The 22,971-nt window shown below is 43.0% G+C and overlaps 1 protein-coding gene across 1 annotated transcript in view; it reads right to left on the reverse strand.

The window, feature by feature from the left end:
- Positions 1-22,971, reverse strand: part of LOC106573190 (cat eye syndrome critical region protein 2 homolog) — a 67,940-nt gene that overhangs the window by 32,886 nt on the left and 12,083 nt on the right. Inside the window, 2 exon segments of the mRNA XM_014147966.2 lie at positions 129-312; positions 1,850-1,944. Coding sequence (XP_014003441.2) covers positions 129-312; positions 1,850-1,944 — 279 coding nt within the window.

Below are 22,971 nucleotides of genomic sequence, written 5' to 3' on the forward strand. Positions count from 1 at the left end.
GTACCAAAACATGAGTGTTTCCCCAGTTTTAACCGTTTACCCATGCTAACTCTGAAACGGTCATAATAACGGGTGTTTAAAACAGCTGCAAGCTTGTGGTACAAGGTGTGTGTGTGTGTGTGTAGCACCTTGAGCAGGTCGAAGACGTCTGCGGCGTCCAGGCGGTAGTCACATAGCCTGTGCAGCAGCTCCACCTGTGTGCGCGGGGTCAGCTCCTCAAAGGGCCCCTGGCGCAGGGGGTTGGGCTTCCCCTCCTCCAGCTCCCAGCGGTAGTTGATGATGTCGTCCAGATAACTGCTGAACGCCTGGGGACTAAGGGGGGCGGGGGAGTGATTAGTCCCATATGACAATACAGTAGTGAGGAGGGGTGGGTAATAACAAAATCAGAGAAATCTACTGCAGTGAATTTGGTTGGTGCGGACTAGTCAACGGTTCCCATACAAAATGTGAGAATTTAGGCCTAGGTTAATTGTTTCTAACCCATTCATGTCACATACTCATTCATCTCTTCAACTAGAAGTCATTCATTCTCAAACGCCTACTGTGTCAAAAGGTCAAAAGGAACATGTGCTTCGTATTGATAGCAATCAACACAACAAAAGAAAAGCTGATTGGGAGATCGGGCGATTGCTGTTATTTTTGTCGAGCTACTCCATAGCCCTTTACAGAGTCCTTGGGATCCGACAATATGGCGCACCACTATTCATTCACTTGCAAATGCTTGTCCTTACAGTGTGCTTTGTAAAGCAAGTGCATATAACGTCTCAATTTCAACAGGCTGTCTATTGTGATAGAGACAGTCAAGAAATAATTCAAGCTGCCATACCGTAGTGGTTCTGGAGAGAAAAGGAGGGGAAAAAGACAGCAATTTCTTTGCACTTCAATGGGTTTGTTTCATTGTTTTGGATGCTGGTGAATAAATGTTGGTTCCGGGTCAGATCTGTCTGATTAATCTGGAACCCTTCAGTTCCTGCTCAGACGCACAGAAACAAGGGCTCAGGGCAGGGGTGAGTGCCGATGCAACAACAGAAAAGAAAGGAGAAAAACCGGAGGGAAAAAAATGGCTTATCTTGAAAGAGCAGTTTGCACTTTCACACAGCTGCAGGCCCCCCACTATCCCATCTCCTCCTCTGCCAACACCCCCACCCCCCTCCCCAGCTCCGCCGGAGCGTTTAACGCGTGCGGATGAAAAGGGCAGCTCTTTGAAAGGCCAGAGCCGAGCATCCACCCCCGGGATGCCAGCGGCTGTCCTGTCCAATAAGGCAGGTTATCCTGTTACTGCATGCCTGGGTGTGGAAACTATCAGCCTTAACCTCCCTCATCCCTCCCTACCTACCGAGTCACAGGCTGATAGGTGCCTACCCCAGTGGTGCTGATGGAGCAAGAGCAGGAGAGGAGGTGGTAGCGGTGGTGGGTGGGGGCCCCTTCAGGGCTGGAACATTTATTTCACTTTCCTGTGCTCTTCCCACTCCCTCTCGTTCACATTTAGTCATCAAGGAACCGCCCCCCCCCCAGGGAAAAATCCGCCTAACCCCAGTTTCCTTTGTGAGAAGCCTCACTCAGTTGCAAAGGCTGATTTCAACACAAGCTGTGCACACTGATGTGCTCACTACTAAACAGGGTTTGTGACTCAAACTTCCCGTGTTTCAGGCCCATACAGCCCCTGGATGTTGTCACCAAGACTGGTCTGTTAGAAGGAAGGTAAAGAGATGTGCTGCTGTTTGCTGGCGAGCTAAGAAGTTAGGCCTAGGCCTGAGGCTCTCTCTAGAAAGAAAAAGTATGAATATTGAACTCCCGTATAAATAAAGATTGAATAAAGGATGTGGGAAAGCCGGTGGGCACTACTTACGTGATGTCTGTACGCTGGTAGCATCCTTGCAGCAGTGAGACGAGGAGGTCAGCCAGAAAGTCTGTGTCCTGCTTCTGTAGCGCCTCTTCCAGCTCCTACCACACAAAGAGAGACACAGCCAAGAGGTCAACCTTTGAGTTATATGGAGATCCACTTTTTTTTTTTTTTTAAAGGCACACGAAAATCTCAGTTTTAAAGTCGGCATATAACATTTAATGGTTGGTGTTAGTCACAGGTCGGTGCAGTTAAAAAAAAGCGTTAAGATTCCAGAGTGATACGGATGCCCTGGAGTAAAACCATAGGTGGTGATGGGAATTTAGGGCTTCCAAGACATAGTTTGACATTTTCAAAGAAACAGGAGCTCTCGTAGCAAAACTTGGTTGAAGTGTGGATATTGGAACTAGTAACTTATATTGTGAGAGCCATAGGGGACCAGAATACCTGGCAGTATTCTAACGCTTTTGAGTCTAACACTCTTGATCATGACAAACAACCATACAGAACATGTGTACGAGGTACGCTGTGCGTAGGGAACCTGTTTGAGTTGCTGTGGGAGGGGGGGATTAGTTGCCATGTTCTCAGAAGAGTCCTTTCTGCCAGCGGTTGGAGCCGAGGTTCAAGTTCAACCCTGACCCCTCTCCTGCCTGGCATTGTGTGGCCGCCGTTTAGGGTTTATGAAGCGGCAGTAACTGGGAGAGCAAACTCTAAAGGCCCTCAAAGAGCCAAGGAGAGACGGCAGCAGGAGACTAAGGCCACCGCACAGACCCGCACCCCCTCCTCCGCCACTGACCAACCGGGCCACAGCACCCCACACCATTACCCAGCATGCTTTTCTCTCTCTCCCCGGGATACCCAAAGGCCCTCGGCTACAGAGCAGAGGCGGGGGAGAGACAAGGGAGGCTGAGAGGGCAAAAAATGCTAATGAAAAGTGCTCCATCAACCAACTGTCCATTTCACTTAACCCCCCCTCCCCCGTTTCCCAGGATGCAAAGCGACCCTTCAGCATTGGCCCTTCCTCTTTAAAAAGGAATCTGCCCGCAGCTGACCGCCCCTCGGTCTCTAGCTAAAGAACTCACTTCCAAATTCTCTGCATAAAACACATCACCCCTCCACCACCCCAAAGAACACCCCTCCACCACCCCAAAGAAAAAGCATGTTGACAGTCCAGAATAAACTCAAGGGCAAGGAGGCCCATTTCATTGTGCAGCCTGCAGATTGCTGCCCCTCTCTAGAGAAACGGTGAGTGCCGGGTCACTGGGGGTCAGCCTCCACACCTCCCGGCTGTGGAGAGGCACGGAAGACAGGAGCCAACAGTCAGCAGGATGAAAAATGGAGGGAGGGAGGGGTTGAAAAACAGGATAAGATGGATGTTTCTGCTTTGGGGTAAAAACTCCTCAGACAGCTACTCAGGACTGGTTGGTGCTGCAACAGAAACATGCCAGAGGAGCTGCCTGGGCTGATTATCTCCAAGTCCTATTATTCAAAACAGTGTTCATTAAGCTTCTTGAGCACATTTTAATGGCAAAAAAAGCTATTGATCAATCTGCTCACAGTGGCAAATTAGAAAGATTCTAATGGATCTACAGAATAATTCAATATGAATAGTCGGGGAGGGGGATGCTCACAACCCTGGGAGGGCCTGGAACTAGTGGGACAGAATCTACAATAACATGGTTAGCTCCTGGGAGTAGGGCTGTGGGGGTCATTCAATTTTGTCAGCCGGTGATTGTTAAGCAAATATTTGCCCGTCTCAGGGTAATTGACTGTTACTTAACATAAACATGTTTAGCATCTCCTGGCTTCCACACAGCCTACAAGCCACTGATGCAGACCTTTGGATTTAGAGGTTTTAAAAATGTAGCTTTTCCATTTAATATAGCCTACACCATCACAATAAATCCATTAGTTATTTTTGACAGGTCTAAAGAAACATGATATGAAGAAAATGTAGTTTATTTCAGAAGAACAGAATAGCACACAGTTGTCCTTATGTTAGGCCCCGATATGGCTATGCCTTATGGCTGTGGGCTACACTGGTTCATTTAGCAGACAAGATTTGCTTAGTATTCAATGGTATTTTTATTATGAAGAACACAGTTGAACATAGCTGAATAAAATAGAAAGGATATCTTCTCCAAATGATTTCCAAGGAAGTGCGCACATGCAGCTATTCTGTGTTGAGCGGTTAACAAAGAAACGGGTCCTCCTAATGTGCTTAACCTCTTGGGGCTAGGTGGGACGCTAGCGTGCCACCTGTGGTGCACTCCATCAACAGCAGGTGCATTTCAAGAGCGGCAAATTTGAATCCAAATAAATGTCAAAATTCAAATTTTTCAAAAATACAACTATGTTACACCATTTGAAAGATAAACATCTCCTTAATCTAACCACGTTTTACGATTTCAAAAAGGTTTTACGGCGAAAGCATAAATTTAGAGTATGTTAGGACAGTACATTTACAAGAGTTGTGTGTAATGTTTTGTCAAGTCAAAGACAGGGTCACCAAAACCATAAAACCAGCTAAAATGATACACTAACCTTTTACAATCTCCATCAGATGACACTCCTAGGACATTATGTTAGACAATGCATGCATTTTTAGTTCTATCAAGTTCATATTTATATACAAAAACAGCGTTTTACTATGGCATTGATGTTGAGGAAATCGTTTCCCTCCAATAACCGGCAGTCAAGTCAGCGTCAGAAATTAAATAATTAAAATTAGAAAACATTGTTAAAATATTATATTGTCATTTAAAGAATTATAGATTTACATCTTTTGAACGCAATCAACTTGCCAGATTTAAAAATAACCTTACTGGGAAATCACACTTTGCAATAATCTGAGCACTGTGCCCAGAAAAATACGCGTTGCGATACAGACTAGACGTCATGTTGGGGAGATCTAAAATCGAAAATACTATGTAAATAATCCATTACCTTTGATTCTCTTCATCAGATGTCACTTCCAGGTATCACAGGTCCATAACGAATGTAGTTTTGTTCAAAAAAGCTCATCATTTATGTCCAAAAATCTCCGTCTCGTTAGCACATGATGTAAGCCAGCCGGACTTCTCGTCATGAACGAGGGGAAAAAATATATTTCCGTTCGTTCAAACATGTCAAACGTTGTATAGCATAAATCATTAGGGCCTTTTTTAACCAGAACATGAATAATATTCAAGGTGGACGAATGCATAGCCTTTTATAACGTATTGGAACGAGGGTACCCAACATGAAGTAGCGCGCCAGGTGTCTAATGGGACATCACCGTTCCATGGCTCTTGTTCGGTCAGATCTCCCTCCAGAAGACTCAAAACACTTTGTAAAGGCTGGTGACATCTAGTGGAAGCAATAGGAAGTGCCAAAATATTCCTAAACCCCTGTGTCTTTCAATGGGATAGCTTTAAAGTCAATACAACACATCAGGTATCCACTTCCTGTCAGAAAATGTCTCAGGGTTTTGCCTGCCAAATGAGTTCTGTTATACTCACAGACACCATTCAAACAGTTTTGGAAACTTTAGAGTGTTTTCTATCCATATATAATAAGTATATGCATATTCTAGTTACTGGGTAGGATTAGTAACCAGATTAAATCGGGTACATTTTTTTTATCCAGACGTGCAAATGCTGCCCCCTAGACCCAACAGGTTAACCTCTAGGGTAGGGGGCAGTATTTTCACATCCGGATAAAAAAACGTACCCGATTTAATCTGGTTATTACTACTGCCCAGAAACTAGAATATGCATATAATTGTTTGATTTGGATAGAAAACACCCTAAAGTTTCTAAAACTGTTTGAATGGTGTCTGTGAGTATAACAGAACTCATATGGCAGGCCAAAACCTGAGAAGATTCTGTACAGGAAGTGCCCTCTCTGACCATTTCTTGGCCTTCTACACTCTTTATTGAAAACAGAGGATCTCTGCTGTAACGTGACACTTTCTAAGGCTCCCATAGGCTCTCAGAAGGCGCCAGAACGTTGAATGATGACTTTGCAGTCCATGGCTGAAAAACAGTAGCGCATTTGGATAGTGGTCGATCTGAGAACAATGAGACGGGCGCACGCGTGCACGAGACGACTCCATTTTCAACTTTGAGTCTTTGAACGAAAACAGGGTTTCCCGGTCGGAATATTATCGCTATTTTACGAGAAAAATCGCATAAAAATGTATTTTAAACAGCGTTTGACATGCTTCGAAGTACGGTAATGGAACATTTTGAAAATTTTTGTCACGATACGCATCCACACGTCACCGTTCGGATAGTGTCTTGAACGCAAGAACAAAACAGAGGATATTTGAACATAACTATGGATTATTTTGAACCAAAACAACATTTGTGGATGAAGTAGAAGTCCTGGGAGTGCATTCTGACGAAGAACAGCAAAGGTAATCCAATTTTTCTTATAGTAAATCTGAGTTTGGTGAGTGCCAAACTTGGTGGGTGTCAAAATAGCTAGCCCGTGATGGCGAGCTATCTACTCAGAATATTGCAAAATGTGCTTTTACCGAAAAGCTATTTTAAAAATCGGACACCGCGATTGCATAAAGGAGTTCTGTATCTATAATTCTTAAAATAATTATGTTTTTTGTGACCGTTTATCGAGAGTTATTTAGTAAATTCACCGGAAGTTTTCGGTATGTTTGCTAGTTCTGAACGTCACATGCTAATGTAAAAAGCTGGTTTTTGATATAAATATGAACTTGATTGAACAAAACATGCATGTATTGTATAACATAATGTCCTAGGAATGTCATCTGATGAAGATCAAAGGTTAGTGCTGCATTTAGCTGTGGTTTTGGTTTTTGTGACATTATATGCTAGCTTGAAAAATGGGTGTGTGATTATTTCTGGCTGGGTACTCTCCTGACATAATCTAATGTTTTGCTTTCATTGTAAAGCCTTTTTGAAATCGGACAAATGTGGTTAGATTAACGAGAGTCTTGTCTTTAAAATGGTGTAAAATAGTCATATGTTTGAGAAATTGAAGTAATAGCATTTCTAAGGTATTTGAATATCGCGCCACTCGATTCCACTGGCTGTTGAGTAGGTGGAACGATTTCGTCCCACATACCCTAGAGAGGTTAATAATGTAGAATTATTTATCCAACTTTAGTAGTGACACAAATCTTGGGCAATAGGTTTAGATCTTTAATACATTCTAAGGCTGCATGTTGTGACTAAAGATGATTTGAAAAAAGTTGCATGAAAGGCATGAGCTCTGATTTGTTTGTTGTGCAGACTGTACACACTTCATCAGTCTCTCATTCACAATTTGACAAGCACTTGATAATATTCTCACCAGGCCTTGAATTTCCCGGCAGCATTCCCTTATGTGGCCGTAACGCCCCCTAAAAAAAGAATCCATGTCTTTTGAGGCTAAAGGGGCTGAATATAACAACTATCTTATCCCGGCTGCTATGTTCAGAAGCACCTCTCACTCACATGGCCCTCTCAGATATCTAAATTCTTATTAGCCATTGCCCGTCACGTGATCGAGTCCTTCTCACAGGCATCTCAACTAAGTAGTAGGCTACCAGTGAAGATCGACACATCGGGGATGCAATTGCGCGTGTCCTTATCAACTTTCAAGGCGCGTATTGAAGATGTTAGAACTGTCCACATTTAGCCTACTTTTCGTCAGCCAACTAGATGAGAAGGCCTAACGAACAGCAAAAGCACTAGCCTGTCAATCTACATCCCCCATAGTGCAAAAGTTGACCTATTCTATTCTGTGAGAAATAAATATAGCAGGATCCCATCAAAGGTGATGGGATCCTCCTCTTTTTAATAGAGGCCATCAAAACGGTTCTCACACAAACGCATAGCTTATAGAAATGTTGTGCAACATGAACTCATGAAGTGTTGATTTGATTTTCTAAAACATTTGCAGTGATGTCAGCGTGATTAGAGGGACAATAGAGTGCTGAGTACCAGGCAGTTAGCAAGTTTGGTCATTAGTAGCCGACCATCAGCAGCATCAGAGCTGGGAGGCCTAGTTATCGTGACTAAACGGTCACCTGGAATTTGACTGCAGTCATGACTCGTGACCGCCAGTGCGGCGGTAATACGGTCACTGTAAAAGCCCTAACTGATAGTGGAGCTGTGTGTACGTGTGCACTGTGTGCAGTTGCGATGCGCACATGTGCATCAACCGCCTAATCAAAAAGGCACTTCTCTCGCGTCAGTGCCATTTCGGTCATAGAACATGGGGCTCTTTCAACAGCTATGCTCAGTGTTATGAAAGCACATGTACAGTATGTGTACATGTGCAATAACAAAAACTTGTGTGTAGCCTTGGGAAAGAGAGAGTGCAAAAAAGTGGCTTGTGAACAAAAGTCTGTGCCCATGTCTCAGGAGACCAGGAAGTGCCAGGGAGAGTGACATCATCTCAGTGTCCTCCTGTCAATAAGAAGGGGTAGACCAGAACCAACAGTCCTCCATGATGACCCTTACAGTAAGTTTGTAGGGTCTTCCCCCATTTCAGTATGTAGGGGTTATCATGGAGGACGTTTGATTCTGATCTGGTCTCCCCCCTTCCTGTCGACAGGAGGACATTGAGATCCTGTGTCACGCTTCCTGGCACTTCCTGGTCCCCTGACAGCCAGCCCCTGGGCCGGAGAGGGCCCATCAATCAGGGGCAGGCTGCACTTTGATCACACTTCAAACCAGGGGCCGGCTGGGAGAGCCGGGGCCCAGTCCAGTGGAGCACCCCTGGATTAACACCACCCGACTCCACCTTTGAAGTGCCACTCGGCAGCTCCGATGGCAAAGGATTGGAATTAATGTGGTGTGTGCCCAGCATGGCGGAGATCCCTCTGTGGGCTCACCGTAAAATTAAAAAATTAAAATAAAAAATAAAAACACACAAGGCTTGATTAAGGGCCGTGAGGGACACTCACTGCAGCAGCGCTCATGCAAGGAGCTCACACTGATCCCCGCAAACACAAAGTGAGGACACGCCTTGCTCCCCGAAGCAGGCAAGCGCAAACGCCCCGATGATCTGTGCATAGTACAGATATCCATGGTCTAAGACAAAGATATGCCCGTCTCCATCTGTGTCCAAATCACAGGTGTTGACAGACTTATCACGAGGCACTAGACAGCAGGCTGGTAAACACTCAAGTGAGTCAAATGCTTGAAGGATGATTGGAGGGTGAGTCAATGCTAAGTCAAAGGTGTGTTACATCCTCTAAAGCACTCAACCCCCTCAGGCCTGTCAGTGGCTCTGCTGTAGCTTGCTAAACTGAGGGTAGGGTAGTGTAGCTGGCCTGGCTCACCGTCAGAGCAGGAGAGTGCAAATGAGAGTGAGGAGTAATGCGAGTGTGCGCGTGTCAGGGTGGCGCTGGATATTTGACAGGAAGCATTTCAAAATTTGACATATAGGCCTACGCATTGGGTGCGTAACCTGATTATGGCGTCCACCCACGGCGTAATTCATCTTAACAGAACATGCCACTTACCGAATTCCGATGCGCATCATGATTTTTGAATAATTGTCCAACTGTTTTTGCTCAGCCAACAGCAAAATCACTAGCCTACGTCAATCTACTGTCTCCCATAGAAAAGGTGACCTATTCTACTGGTCAGCTTGTCGTTCTGTCCGGAAAATAAAATAGCTTATTCCAAAACAAACTCTGGGACAGATCCTAAATGTATACAACCAGTACATCAAAATAACTTTAAAAAGCATTGAGGCTGATGCAACAGATCAGAACCTTAAAAACAGTGGTCACCAACCGGTCGATCAATCTACCTTCAAGGCATTCCTAGTTGATCACCAAACATTTCTGTAGAAAAGCCAATGATAAAAGACTCCCGCTCCATTAGAATGTGTGTTGCGCTGTTGGCGGTAGGTGTACTGGATTCAGAAGCCATGCGCACCAGGTAGGAGATGTGTTCCCATTGTGAACCATTTCATTGTCTGAAAAGTCAAACCCTGCCTACCCGGAGATCTCTGGCAAAAATCGAGTTGCGCTGGCCAAAATCGGATAGCTCAAATCCCAGTGCCTACAGACTCCATGACCTAGCCACAGCAAAGTGGCTAGGTCATGACCAGAGATAGACTGTCAAAGAACACAGCAAAGAGCTGCTGTTTTTATGAGTGAGTTTATGTTTTTGATCTCTACATCCCTCCGCTGAGACTAATGACTGGGAAAATGTTTTTTTTTTTTTTTTTAAACGATCAAACTCTTTCTAGAGCTCTGACCTAAAGGTCACTGACGTCATGATTTGACCTAGTTTCCACCCCCCCGCCAAGTTCCCAATTGTCTTGAAATCACCATCAGTCCAGTAAAATAAAAAAACAAATTATTTCAAATTTATGCTCAGCTGTGCCTCAACTGCTACACCGAGTGATCTACTTTGTTATCAAAGCTAGAGATTTGAAATATAATATGGTCTGAAGAACAATATTGGCAGGCATATAGCCAATATGCTGTGATAACGTATTAAGCCTTCTGCACAAATATTATCCCTACATAACTGTTTTTATTAGGTTAATGTTACATTGTAAGTCAAGTAAAAAAGAAATCTGAGCGGTAGACCTCGGGTTGCTTTTTGACTGCGAAAGTGATCTTGACTCAGAAAATGTGACTTTGGCTTAAAATGTTGCAATTTTTTTTTTACAAAATTCTCTTCATATTATAGCTGCACAGCAACGCCCGCACACGGCAGGCGGCTACGCGTGAATGTTCATTCCATAATGCAATTAGCGGGGAAAATACTAGGCTTGGGCAGATTGTCATTTTCAGGGTAGACATCCCAGCTCATAAAGTTATACAAGTAACTCAAATGCTACTCTCAGTTTGCTGCGTGCACAAAACAAACAAATAGTAAAAGCCTCTTGATCCAGAGCATTTAGCACATTTTAGACAGTTAACTTAATAGTTATAAGATATCTAGCTGGCAAACATTTATCTGTGAATTCCATACCGCAACTACACTGAACAAAAACATAAAACAACAATTTAAAATATTTTACAATTCATAAGGAAATCAGTCAATTGAAAATTCATTAGGCCCTAATCTATGGATTTCACATGAACACCGATATGCATGTTGGTCACAGATAACTTTAAAAAAAAAAATTAACATAGGGGCGTGGATCAGAAAACCAGTCAGTATCTGGTGTGACCACCCTTTTCCTCATGCAGCACAACACATCTGTCACATAAAGTTGATAAGGCTGTTGATTGTGGCCTGTGGAATGTTGTCCCAATCCTCTTCAATGGTTGTGCGAAGTTGCTGGATATTGGCGGGAACTGGAACACTGTCGATCCAGAGCATCCCAAACATGCTCAATGGGTGACATGTCTGGTGAGTGTGCAGGCCATGGAAGAATAGACATTTTCAGCTTCCAGGAATTGTGTACAGACATGGTGCCATTCATTATCATGCTGAAACATTAGGTAATGGTGGGAGATGAATGGCACAACAATGGGCCTCAGGATCTCATCACAGTATCTCTGTGCAACTTACCATCGATAAAACAATTGTGTTCGCTGTCTGTAGCTTATACCTGCCCTTACCATACCCCCACCATGGGGCACTATTCACAACATTGACATCAGCAAACCCACTCACACAACGTAATCTGATCGTTACAGTTAAAACTGAGATTCATCCGTGAAGAGCAAACTTCTCCAGTGTGCCAGTGCCAATCGAATGTGAGCATTTGTCCACTGATGTTGGTTACAACGTCGAACTGCAGTCAAGACCAGGGTGAGGACAATGAGCACGCAGATGAGCTTCCTTGAGACAGTTTATGCAGAAATTCTTCGGTTGTGCAAACCCACAGTTTGATCAGCTGTCCGGGTGGCTGGTCTCAGACAATCCCGCTGGTGAAGAAGCCCGATGTGGAGGTCCTGCACTGGTGGTTACAAGTGGTCTGCAGAGGTGAAGCCGGTTGGACGTACTGCCAAATTCTCCAAAAACGACATTGGAGGCAGCTTATGGTAGAGCAATGAACATTCAATTCTCTGACAAAAGCTCTGGTGGACATTCCTGCAGTCAGCATGCCAACTGCACACTTCCTCAAAACTTGAGACATCTGTGACATTGTGTTCTGTGACAAAACTGCACATTTTAGGAGTGGCCTTTTATTGTCCCCAGCACAAGGTGCACCTGTCAAAAATCGGTCATAGACATATTTAGTAGATGATATTGCAGGTGTAGCAAAATGCTTGTGTTCCTAGCTCAAACAGTGCAGTAGTGTCTAACAACAATACACACAAATCTAAAAGAATGGAATTAAGAATAATGATCATGCTGTTTAATCAGCTTCTTGATATGCCACACCTGTCCCGTGGAAGAATTATATTGTCAAAGGAGAAATGCTCACTAACAGGGATGTTACCAAATTTGTGCACAAAATTGAGGGAAATAAGCTTTTTGTGCTTATGGAACATTTTTGTCTCATAAAACATGGACCAACACTTTACATGTTGTGTTAATGTTTTTGTTTGGTGTAGATTAGAGGGCAACTGATTAAATCTGCATGGCTGATTAATTAGGGCCGATTTCAAGTTACCATAACAAATCAGTAATCTGCATTTTTGGACGCCGATTACATTGCAATCAACGAGGAAACTGCGTGGCAGGCTGACCACCTGTTATGCGAGTGCAGCGACAAAAGGACCTTGTGGCTGCAAAGAGCCAAGGTAAGTTGCTAGCTAGCATTAAACTTATCTTATAAAAATGTTTAAAAAAATCTTCACATAATCACTAGTTAACCTAGTAATATCATCAACCATGTGTAGTTAACTAGCTTGTCCTGCGTTGCACATAAATTAACAGGCACCGCATTGATTATAATCGAATCACAGCTTACTTCAACTTCCCCAAACGGGTGATGATTTAACAAAAGCTCAATCTTTGCACAAACGTACCTAACCATAAACATCAATGCCTTTCTTAAAATCAATACACAGAAGTATATATTTTTTAAGCCTGCATATTTAATTAAAAATGCATGTTAGCAGGCAATATTAACTAGGGAAATTGTGTCACTTCTCTTGCGTTCAGTGCACGCAGAGTCAGGGTATATGCAACAGTTTGGGCCGCCTGGCTCGTTCCTAACTGTTTCCTAATTTGCCAGAATTGTACATAATTATGACATAACATTGAAGGTTGTGCAATGTAACAGCAATATTTAGACTTGAGGGTTGCCATCCGTTCGACCAAAGACGGAACGGTTCCGTATTTCACTGAAAGAATAAACGTTTTGTTTTTCGAAATGATAGTTTCCGGATTTTACCATATTAATGACCAAAGGCTTGTATTTCTGTGTTTATTAGATTATAATTAAGTCTATGACTTGACATTTGATAGAGCAGTCTGACTGAGCGGTGGTAGGCAGCAGCAGACTCTTAAGCATTCATTCAAACAGCACTTTACTGCGTTTGCCAGCAGCTCTTAGCAATGCTTGAAGCACAGCGCTGTTTATGACTTCAAGCCTATCAACTCCCGAGATTAGGCTGGCAATACTAAAGTGCCTATAAGAACATCCAATAGTCCAAGGTATATGAAATACAAACGGTAGAGAGAAATAGTCGACGCGTCATAATTCCTATAATAACTACAACTTCTTAACTGGGTATATTGAGCCCCCAGCTTTCATATCTTCTCATGTTCTGAGCAAGGAACTTAAACGTTTGCAATATGTCATTTAAAAAAGCTCTTTTACTTTCTTCTCCAACACTGTGTTTATGCATTATTCAAACCAAATTGAACATGTTTCATTATTTGAGACTAAATAGATTTTATGTATTATATCAAGTTAAAATAAAAAAAATAAAGTGTTCATTCAGTATTGTTGTAATTGTCATCATTACAAATATATTTATAAAAAAATACAAATTCCGTCTTTTTTTGCTCCTCCAATAATCGGTGTCGTCGTTGAAAAAAAAAAAGTATATAAAAAAAAAATATATCATAATCGGTCGACCTCTAGTGTAGATCACCTGGCGGCACAACACAACAGTGAGTGACTAACAAGGTTCTGGTCTTTCGTCGTAGTGTGCTTGAAAACTAAACACCACTGGGGACTACCGGTAAGTTTCCTAATGAAAAATTGTTACAGGTGAAATGAACACAAGCTTCTTTATCTCCTAACGTATTGCACAAGATGACTGCAGGTATTTACTTAAGTAGCTACAAATAAACATGTATAATAAAAAATAAAAAAATGCAAAGAAAGTTAACGGTATCCAAATGCCCCGATATAGGGTATACCACCCAAGCCTAGAAAACACAATTGTCAAAAGCGCACTGCACATGCGAGCAGTTTCGGTTGCTAATATGACTAAGATTGGGCCTTGGCAATTGGACAACGACAAAAAGTTGATTTGAAAACCAATAGGACAAGAGAAATAGGCTACTGGCTTCAATGGCCTATGGAAGTCTTTATTAAATAATTGCCTCCACTTTTAGAATAAGTGGATTTTGTCTCGGCTACTTTGAAGCAAGGTAAGAAACGCCTCATAATATGAAGTAAAACGTTAAGGTTTCACACAATTAAGTATACTTTTTCAAAAAGGCATTATGCTTACAGCTCACATTGCAAAGTGGTGTGATGCGCTGAAGCCTGCCTACCGTTGCCTAAGCACTTGAATGGTGAATGGGAAGCGCGCTTCAATTACCAGTTGAGAAATAAAAATAGTAACCCTTTTTAAAATAATGTCCATCAAAACTGTTAACACGCGATTACATTTAGAATTGTTGCGCTATGATTGGGCTTATAAAAAATAAAAAAATAAAATAAATCACATTACACTCCAGCAGCAACAGGAGCTGTAGCAGCACCTCTCACGCCGTCTGACCAGACTTTCAGCTCAAACTAGGCTCTGTATTTGCATGATGTGCACGTGTGATAAATAAGACTCATAAGGACTAACGAAGATGCACGCACCAATTTAATTCCACTAAAATATGCAAATTAATAGGGATAACGATTCCTCGGGAGCCCAAACCAATCCAAATTAAGCATGCGTCGGTCACCGATTGAAATGTTATGAATTACCGGTTCCACTAATGTTTTTTACTCATCGTTTCATTCCTGAAAATACCTCTCATTTTGTGACTGAATTGATGAGTCCACTCCTTCGGTTCAGTAACTTAGACATTTTATGCATGTAACTGCGTACGACTGTTAGATAACTAAGCACACAGTGCTGGAGGCACAGCTGCTTGTGCCAGCGAGACCTAGGCCTGTTCTAATAAACCATTCGTACAGCTTCATTCAGATGTTTGTAAAAATGGCTTACGCACTGTCAAATCATGGGCTTTATTAGTTGAGTGACAACCAATGTAATTTGCAGGGTCATCATTACCAAATGTACTGTAGAAAATAGTGTTTTATCTGAGTCGTGTAGCCTACCGGAGCAGAAGCAACAAACTGCTCACTGGGGGTTTTCAAATCATTCAGATTTTATTTTGGATTGTTCACCTTAAGAAATTGTTTTGGTAGTTTTGCTTTTGAAAACAGTCAGTGTATTTGGTCATTTTTCATTGCTGTCCTTTATGAAATTACCCTGTTCAATCATATTTGCATTTATTCACAGGTGAGAGCAGGAGAAGCTCTCCGTAAAATTACAAACCATTCTGTTTTGAGACCGGTTAAAATCCAAAAGGTGCATTAAATTGGCTAAATGCCATGCTAATACAGTTTACATACACCTTAGCCAAATATATTTAAACTCAGTTTCACAATTCCTGACATTTAATCCTAGTAAAAATTCCGTCTTAGGTCAGTTAGGATCACCACTTTATTTTAAGAATGTGAAATGTCAAAATAATAGGAGAGAGAATTATTTATTTCAGCTTTTATTTCTTTCATCACATACACTCAATTAGTATTTGGTAACATTGCCTTTACATTGTTTAACTTGAGTCAAACATTTTGGGTAGCCTTCCACAAGCTTCCCACAATAAGTTGGATGAATTTAGGCCCATTCCTCCTGACAGAGCTGGTGTAACTGAGTCAGGTTTGCTCGCACACACTTTTTCAGTTTCAGTTCTGCCCACAAATGTTTTATAGGATGGAGGTTGTCCATTTGGAAGACCCATTTGCGACCAAGCTTTAACTTGTTATGGATAGGGGGCAGTATTTTCACGGCCGGATAAAAAACGTACCCGATTTAATCTGGTTATTACTCCTGCCCAGAAACTAGAATATGCATATAATTAGTAGCTGTGGATAGAAAACACTCCAAAGTTTCTAAAACTGTTTGAATGGTGTCTGAGTATAACAGAACTCAAATGGCAGGCCAAAACCTGAGAAGACTCTGTACAGGAAGTACCCTGTCTGACCATTTCTTGGCCTTCTTTGTCACCTCTAGCCAAAACAAAGGATCTCTGCTGTAACATGACACTTTCTAACGCTCCCATAGGCTCTCAGAAGGCGCCAGAACGTTGAATGATGACTCTGCTGTCCATGGCTAAAAAACAGTAGCGCATTTGGTAAGTGGTCGATCTGAGAACAATGAGACGGGTGCGCGCGTGCACGTGAAGAGTCTTTGAACGGAAAGGACATCTCCCGGTCAGAATATTATCGCTTTTTTACGAGAAAAATCGCATAAAGATTGATTTTAAACAGCGTTTGACATGCTTCGAAGTACGGTAATGGAATATTTTGAAATCTTTTGTCACGATACGCGTCCGCGCGTCACCCTTCAAATAGTGTCTTGAACGCACGAACAAAACGCCGCCATTTGGATATAACTATGGATTATCTGGAACCAAACCAACATTTGTTGTTGAAGTAGAAGTCCTGGGAGTGCATTCTGACGAAGAACAGCAAAGGTAATCCAATTTTTCTTACAGTAAATCTGAGTTTGGTGAGTACCAAACCTGGTGGGTGTCAAATTAGCTAGCCCGTGATGGCGAGCTATCTACTCAGAATATTGCAAAATGTGCTTTCGCTGAAAAGCACATAGCGATTGCATAAAGGAGTTCTGTATCTATAATTCTTAAAATAATTGTTATGCATTTTGTGAACGTTTATTGTGAGTAATTTAGTAAATTCACCGGAAGTGTTCGGTGGGAATGCTAGTTCTGAACGTCACATGCTAATGTAAAAAGCTGTTTTTTGATATAAATATGTACTTGATTGAACAAAACATGCATGTATTGTATAACATAATGTCCTAGGAGTGTCATCTGATGAAGATCAAAGGTTAGTGCTGCATTTAGCTGTGGTTTTGGTTTTTGTGACATATGCTAGCTTGAAAAATGGGTGTCTGATTATTTCTGGCTGGGTACTCTGCTGACATAATCTAATGTTTTGCTTTCGTTGGAAAGCCTTTTTGAAATCGGACAGTGTGGTTAGATAAAGGAGAGTCTTGTCTTTAAAATGGTGTAAAATAGTCATATGTTTGAAAAATTGAAGTTTTCAGATTTGAGGAGTTTGTATTTCGCACCACGCCTTATCATTGGATATTGGAGTGGTGTTCCGCTAGCGGAACGTCTAGATGTAAGAGGTTAAATTAACTTCCTGACTGATGTCTTGAGATGCTGCTTCAATATATCCACATCATTTTCCTCCTTCATGATGCCATCTATTTTGTGAAGTGCACCAGTCCCCCCTGCAGCAAAGCACCCCCACAACATGATGCTGCCACCTGTGGAGGTCTACAATTCTTTTCTGAGGTCTTGGCTGACTTCTTTTGATTTTCCCCATGATGTCAAGCAAAGAAGCACTGAGTTTGAAGGTAGGCCTTGAAATACATCCACAGGTATACCTCCAATTGACTAAAATTATGTAAATTAGCCTACCAGAAGTTTCTAAAGCCATGACATCATTTTCTGGAATTTTCCAAGCTGTTTAAAGGCACAGTCAACTTAGTGCATGTAAACTTCTGACCCACTGGAATTGTGATAGTGAATTATAAGTGAAATAGTCTGTCTGTAAACAATTGTTGGAAAAAGTACTTGTGTCATGCACAAAGTAGATGTCCTAACAGACTTGCCAAAACTACAAGTTTCTTGTTAAACTGTAGAGTGGTTGAAAAACAAGTTAATGACTCCAACCTAAGTGTATGTAAACTTCCGACTTCAACTGTATAGAAAATATAAATATTGACATAGTACTAGCTCAAAACATGTTTCATCTGCAAAAATGACAAGTTAATCAGTGGGTGATTTCAGATAAAAAGTACGGGGGCAAAAAAGGCACAAAATTGCCCTCACCCCTAAGATGAATGTGGGATGGTAGATGCTCAGTCTGCCCTATGGCTCAGCTCAGGTGCACAAACACAATTTAGAGAAGTCATCCCAGCTCAGAGAGGCACAGCTCTTGAGCTCCCATTAGCAGCAGATTTTACATATATAATGTAAATGTCCACGCAAAACATTTTAGCGCATCGAATAGTATCGAACCGTATTGGATCACTTCTTTCCCCTAATCAAACCAAATCGCTTCAAAGTAAAACGTATCGTTTCGGAGCCCATGTTACTAGATGCGTATTGAATCGTTCATGAAATGAGAGATGCACATTCCCACAAATTAACCTATAGACCGATAAGTATGACCACTCAAATGTATTTCCATCAATAAATAGGCTAAAAAGCATTCTTTTTTTATAGGATTTTTTTCCCTCCTGGACAGCCATTTCTCAGGGGTCATTTGCAGCTTCACACCTGGACTACAAGGTCAGAGGTTGGCGTCCGGCATTCTGACTCACAGCAGAGGAACCCCAGGCTCTGCCATGAGCAAATCAGCAGCATAATATATGCCATTTAGCAGACACTTTTACCCAAAGCACATGTGACAAACTCATTCCACGGAGGGCCGAGTACCTAACGGTTTTCGCTCCTCCCTTGTACTTCATTGATGAATTAAGGTCACTAATTAGTAAGGATCTCCCCTCACCTGGGTATCTAGGACTTAATTGAAAGGAAAAACAAAAAAAACAGCACACAAGGCCCTCCATGGAATTAATTTGACACCCCTGATCCAAAGCGACTTACAGTCATGGGTGCATAGAACTGTCAAAACATGTAACACAAGACATATTTCCTGTCAACGATTGGCTAACCCCACCACAAGCCTCTTGGTCAGAGAGAAAAAACACCCACACGCTTCACAAACATTTGCTGATTGTGTAAACAGAGCCTCTGTGGTGGGTTAACACAGCAGGTTGGCTGGAAGTGAGCACAAAGGGCCCAGAGCTCCTCGCTCCACAGGCAGGCAGATACCCCAGGTAGAGCCAGGGAGGCCCGGGGTCAAAGACCACTGCCCATTTAGAGAGCCCCCCCCCCCCCCGGGGGCTGGTCATCTGCCATATGACCAAACAGGACACGTGCTCAGTCAGTCACAAGCCTGATCCTCTCAGCAACAGAAACGTCTGAGGAGCATGGTAGGTGCATTTTAAGATAAAAAAAATAAGTCACACCCAGTTCTCCCAACCATTGCTCGTGTCGCAACGACAATGTGTGGCCTAATCCATATCTGTGAAGGAGAGAAAGCCTGGCGTGATAAACCCTGCCGCTGGGGCTGTATCTGGCAGCCCCAGAGCTCTAGCAGACCCAGAGAGGCTGAGGTATCAAGGCTGGCCTCTCTCTGAAGAGCCTCACACCAGACGCTTTCCATGCCAGTGCCGTTTACAGCTCCAGGAGGAGTTCAAGCAGGCAGTTAGACGAGGGGGTTGGGGGAGGGGAGGCCTATCTGCGTTGTGTGAAGGCTCTTATCTTCTCACTTACCTCCCCCCACTCTCCTCCAGGAACCATCAACTGACAACACTCAACCCTCCCCTCCCACACGACACGCAGCAAAGCACACACCATAACAACACAGGAAGACGCCCTCACATCCTCAGGATGTGCCATGCATTCATTCTGGAGAGCATCGAGAGAAGTCAGTTGCATACCTGACCTTGAGAAGATAGATAAATAAGATGGATGCCTTGCCTGCATACCACCTATCTGGATGCATAATGAGTTCATTGGAACTAGTGATGGGTCCGCCCATCTCGCACTTACTGCAGCAAGCTGTGAAGCCCCGGAGCAATGTTGTCACATTTAAAACAGTATGCCCTGTGTGCTACCTGGTTATGGTCTCCATTTGGCCCCTGAAAACAATGACTGGACATAAAACTGTTTACATGTGAATTCTCTTCTACTTTACCATATAACACATAGGGGCAATTCCACGATACTGGACTCAGATTTTTCCACTTAAAATGGGTATTATTCTACACACTGGCTATTATTTTAATGCGCTCTGCCCCCAAATAAGACCACATTTGTTGGTCCCAACCAATTCTGAACCAATCATAGACATGTGTTTCACAAGTTTCAGTACAGTAAAGTAGAGTTCATTATAGTGTACTCTATTCTACTTTTCTTTACTGTGATGTACTGTCAAAACTTGTGAAGCCAACTGTGGTTTGTAACTACTATGAATTCCCATTGTGGCCAACTCGATTGCAGAAATTCCATTATAGATTTTTCGGAAATTCCGTTATCCATTTGGCAACGGAATTGTGTTTTAATCACTTTATAATTCATAAAGATTGATATCAGTAAAAACACTAACGAACTGATAGAAGTAACAACTAAAGGTAGACCTACGAACTTTCATTATGCTCCCTCATGAGGTTGAGAAATTACAATATTACATAAAGAGGCAACATTTCTTAAACTTACAGAAGGCAGAAACATTTATCCAAAACCACAAGTGTTAATATTAGTTGACAGGGGTATTTATGCATTTTTAATACCTTTTTAGAGACTTTCTGGTAGATGTTGTCTAAGACCCCTTTTCCAGCTGCTTGACCAGAAATCAAAGCCTTTACTTATTCCAAATTTGTAGGATGGAAAATTGTTGAAAAATGGATATGCCTTCATTTCTTAAAAATATAGTCTCTTATCTTTTATTTGACACACTCCTAAAAACTTCACGTTGGTGCTCATGGGTCCTTTTACACAGAAATGACCATGGATAAACCAGAGGCATACACACTTAGCAAATTGCTGATTCCCATCGATCAAGTAGGGGCTCCGGCTGATTTTCATTGCAGTCAATGTCAGGGCCAGTTGTGACAGGTGGCTGGGCACATCTTTCCTGGGCTGTGCTCACTGCCGTGCAGACAGCAGAGCCCCCTGGGTGTGGATCATTAAGCACAGGAGATGGGAGGCCAGCACCAGAAGGCTCATTCCGACACAACCACACGGGTAAACACGTTATTCTCCCCCCCCAGAACTAGAGTTTCCTGCTTTACGCCAACCACCTATGGTCTCATTTCCCACATTGTATACCAACACACACAGGTGCCATTAACATTTACCCTTCTGGCCATACAGAGGAAAAATAAAATAAAAAATACAAATAACTTTCTGACCAATGTGGTTGGAGGAGGCAGGAGGGCAGGAGCATTGGGCCAGAGAAAACAACACGAGGCAGATGGGAGAACAGAGGTAGGACTAGAAGTGCAGCAACATGAGAACAGCAGCAGTGAGACAGGGGAAACGGCAACAAGTGAGACAACGGAACAGTGAAGTGAGACAGGAACTAGGGAGGAGCAACAGGTGAAACTAAAAACACTAAAGTACAGCATAACTTACAGGGAACATCATGTAGCCTACTAAAGACAAGGAAACACTGACTTAAAACAAATCACAGAGGAACGCATGCTTGACAGAACCATTTAGAACACTTTGTTTAAGGCCATTCTGACTATAGACTCAAGCAATCAAGCCTGTACCCATCTATACCACCTTACACCCTCCTCCCTTAGCCCTAGTCCCACACGTCTTCCCCAATCTACGCCTTCCACACACACAAACAGCAAACCCCCTCTCCCAGTCTGAGGCGGTGGGGACACTCCCGCTGGTTAATGCACTCACCCCAACCAACACACACACTCTCCCCTCCTCCTGTTGTCTTGAGGGAGGAACAGCACTGCACTCCTGTCCGAAAGATTTCCCACCCCGCTCGTACCTGCTCAATGTGTGATCTTGCATCACACTGTATTGAGCGTGGCACGCAAACACACAGCTGCCAGGCACACTAAATACATATTAGTTAGGCTTAGTTGTTGCTGGATTTCAAGGAATCCCCTAGACAAGACCTGATTCGGAGAAGCTCATACGTAACGTACCTTCTACTATGTCCGATCTTCTCTACAAGCCAACAAGAGGAGCCCTTGACAGAGCAGAGCAGTGAGGGTAGAGGCTGCCCCAGACTGGAGACAGAGAGAGGGAGCCATGGGGAGCAGAAACAATGGAGCTGGTTGAAACAAACCCCAGTGTACGTGACCCTCACCCCCCATCTCCTGATGTGAAATCATCTCATGCATGTACTGCTCCTCTCACTTGTCAATCACAGCTGGGGGAGGGGAGCTGGCTCTTACAATATGCCTGGGCATGGTTGTTAGAGAGACATGCACTCTGAAGGACTAAGAATGTGTGTATGAGTGCCTGTGTATTAATGAAGGATCCATATCCTTGAGGGATTACAGCAGGGTGTGAAAAGGATTGCGCTTTGAGTTACCCAACATAGCCGTGTGAGGGTTGCAGGTGTGGCACATTCAGAGGATGAGTCGGAAGTCGGAGTGGGATGTGTTGGGAGGCTGGGTGGTGTGAAGCGCAGAGGTATGATAGAACTCTGGGTGGATTCAGCTGAGACGGTAGGATAAAACACTGGGATGATGAAATGCTCATTATTGTTGTGTGGCTGACAAGAGAGCTGAGCAGGCCAGGATTAAAAAAAGGTAAAGCTATGACCGCTGATCTTTTTCAAGATGCAGCGTTACGCTGGCTGCAACATGGCCAGCTGACCCATTCCTTATTGATAGCGCAGATCCCACAACCAACACTCACTTCCTCCCAAAAACCCCAGGAGCTCCACCCCCACCCTCACATCAAAGCCCTTAATTCAACCCAGACTCCAGCAGCACGCTTTAAGTGACTGTTATCTCTGATTTATAATCCACACACTGCAAATCAGCGGATACCAGAGGGCACTGTCTAAACTTGGGGGACGTCACAAACTCTATAGATCTTTCACTCTAATCCATTTGCTTTTAGACAAGAGGCCTTGCTCACTCAGCTCCCCGCTCTAATAGGACTAAATCTTCCTTTCCAATCAGGCGCAGGCCTAGGAAGAATAGAAGCCCC

This window comes from Salmo salar, chromosome ssa16 (genome assembly GCF_905237065.1).
Source record: "Salmo salar chromosome ssa16, Ssal_v3.1, whole genome shotgun sequence".
In the NCBI taxonomy this organism is placed as follows: Eukaryota; Metazoa; Chordata; class Actinopteri; order Salmoniformes; family Salmonidae; genus Salmo; species Salmo salar.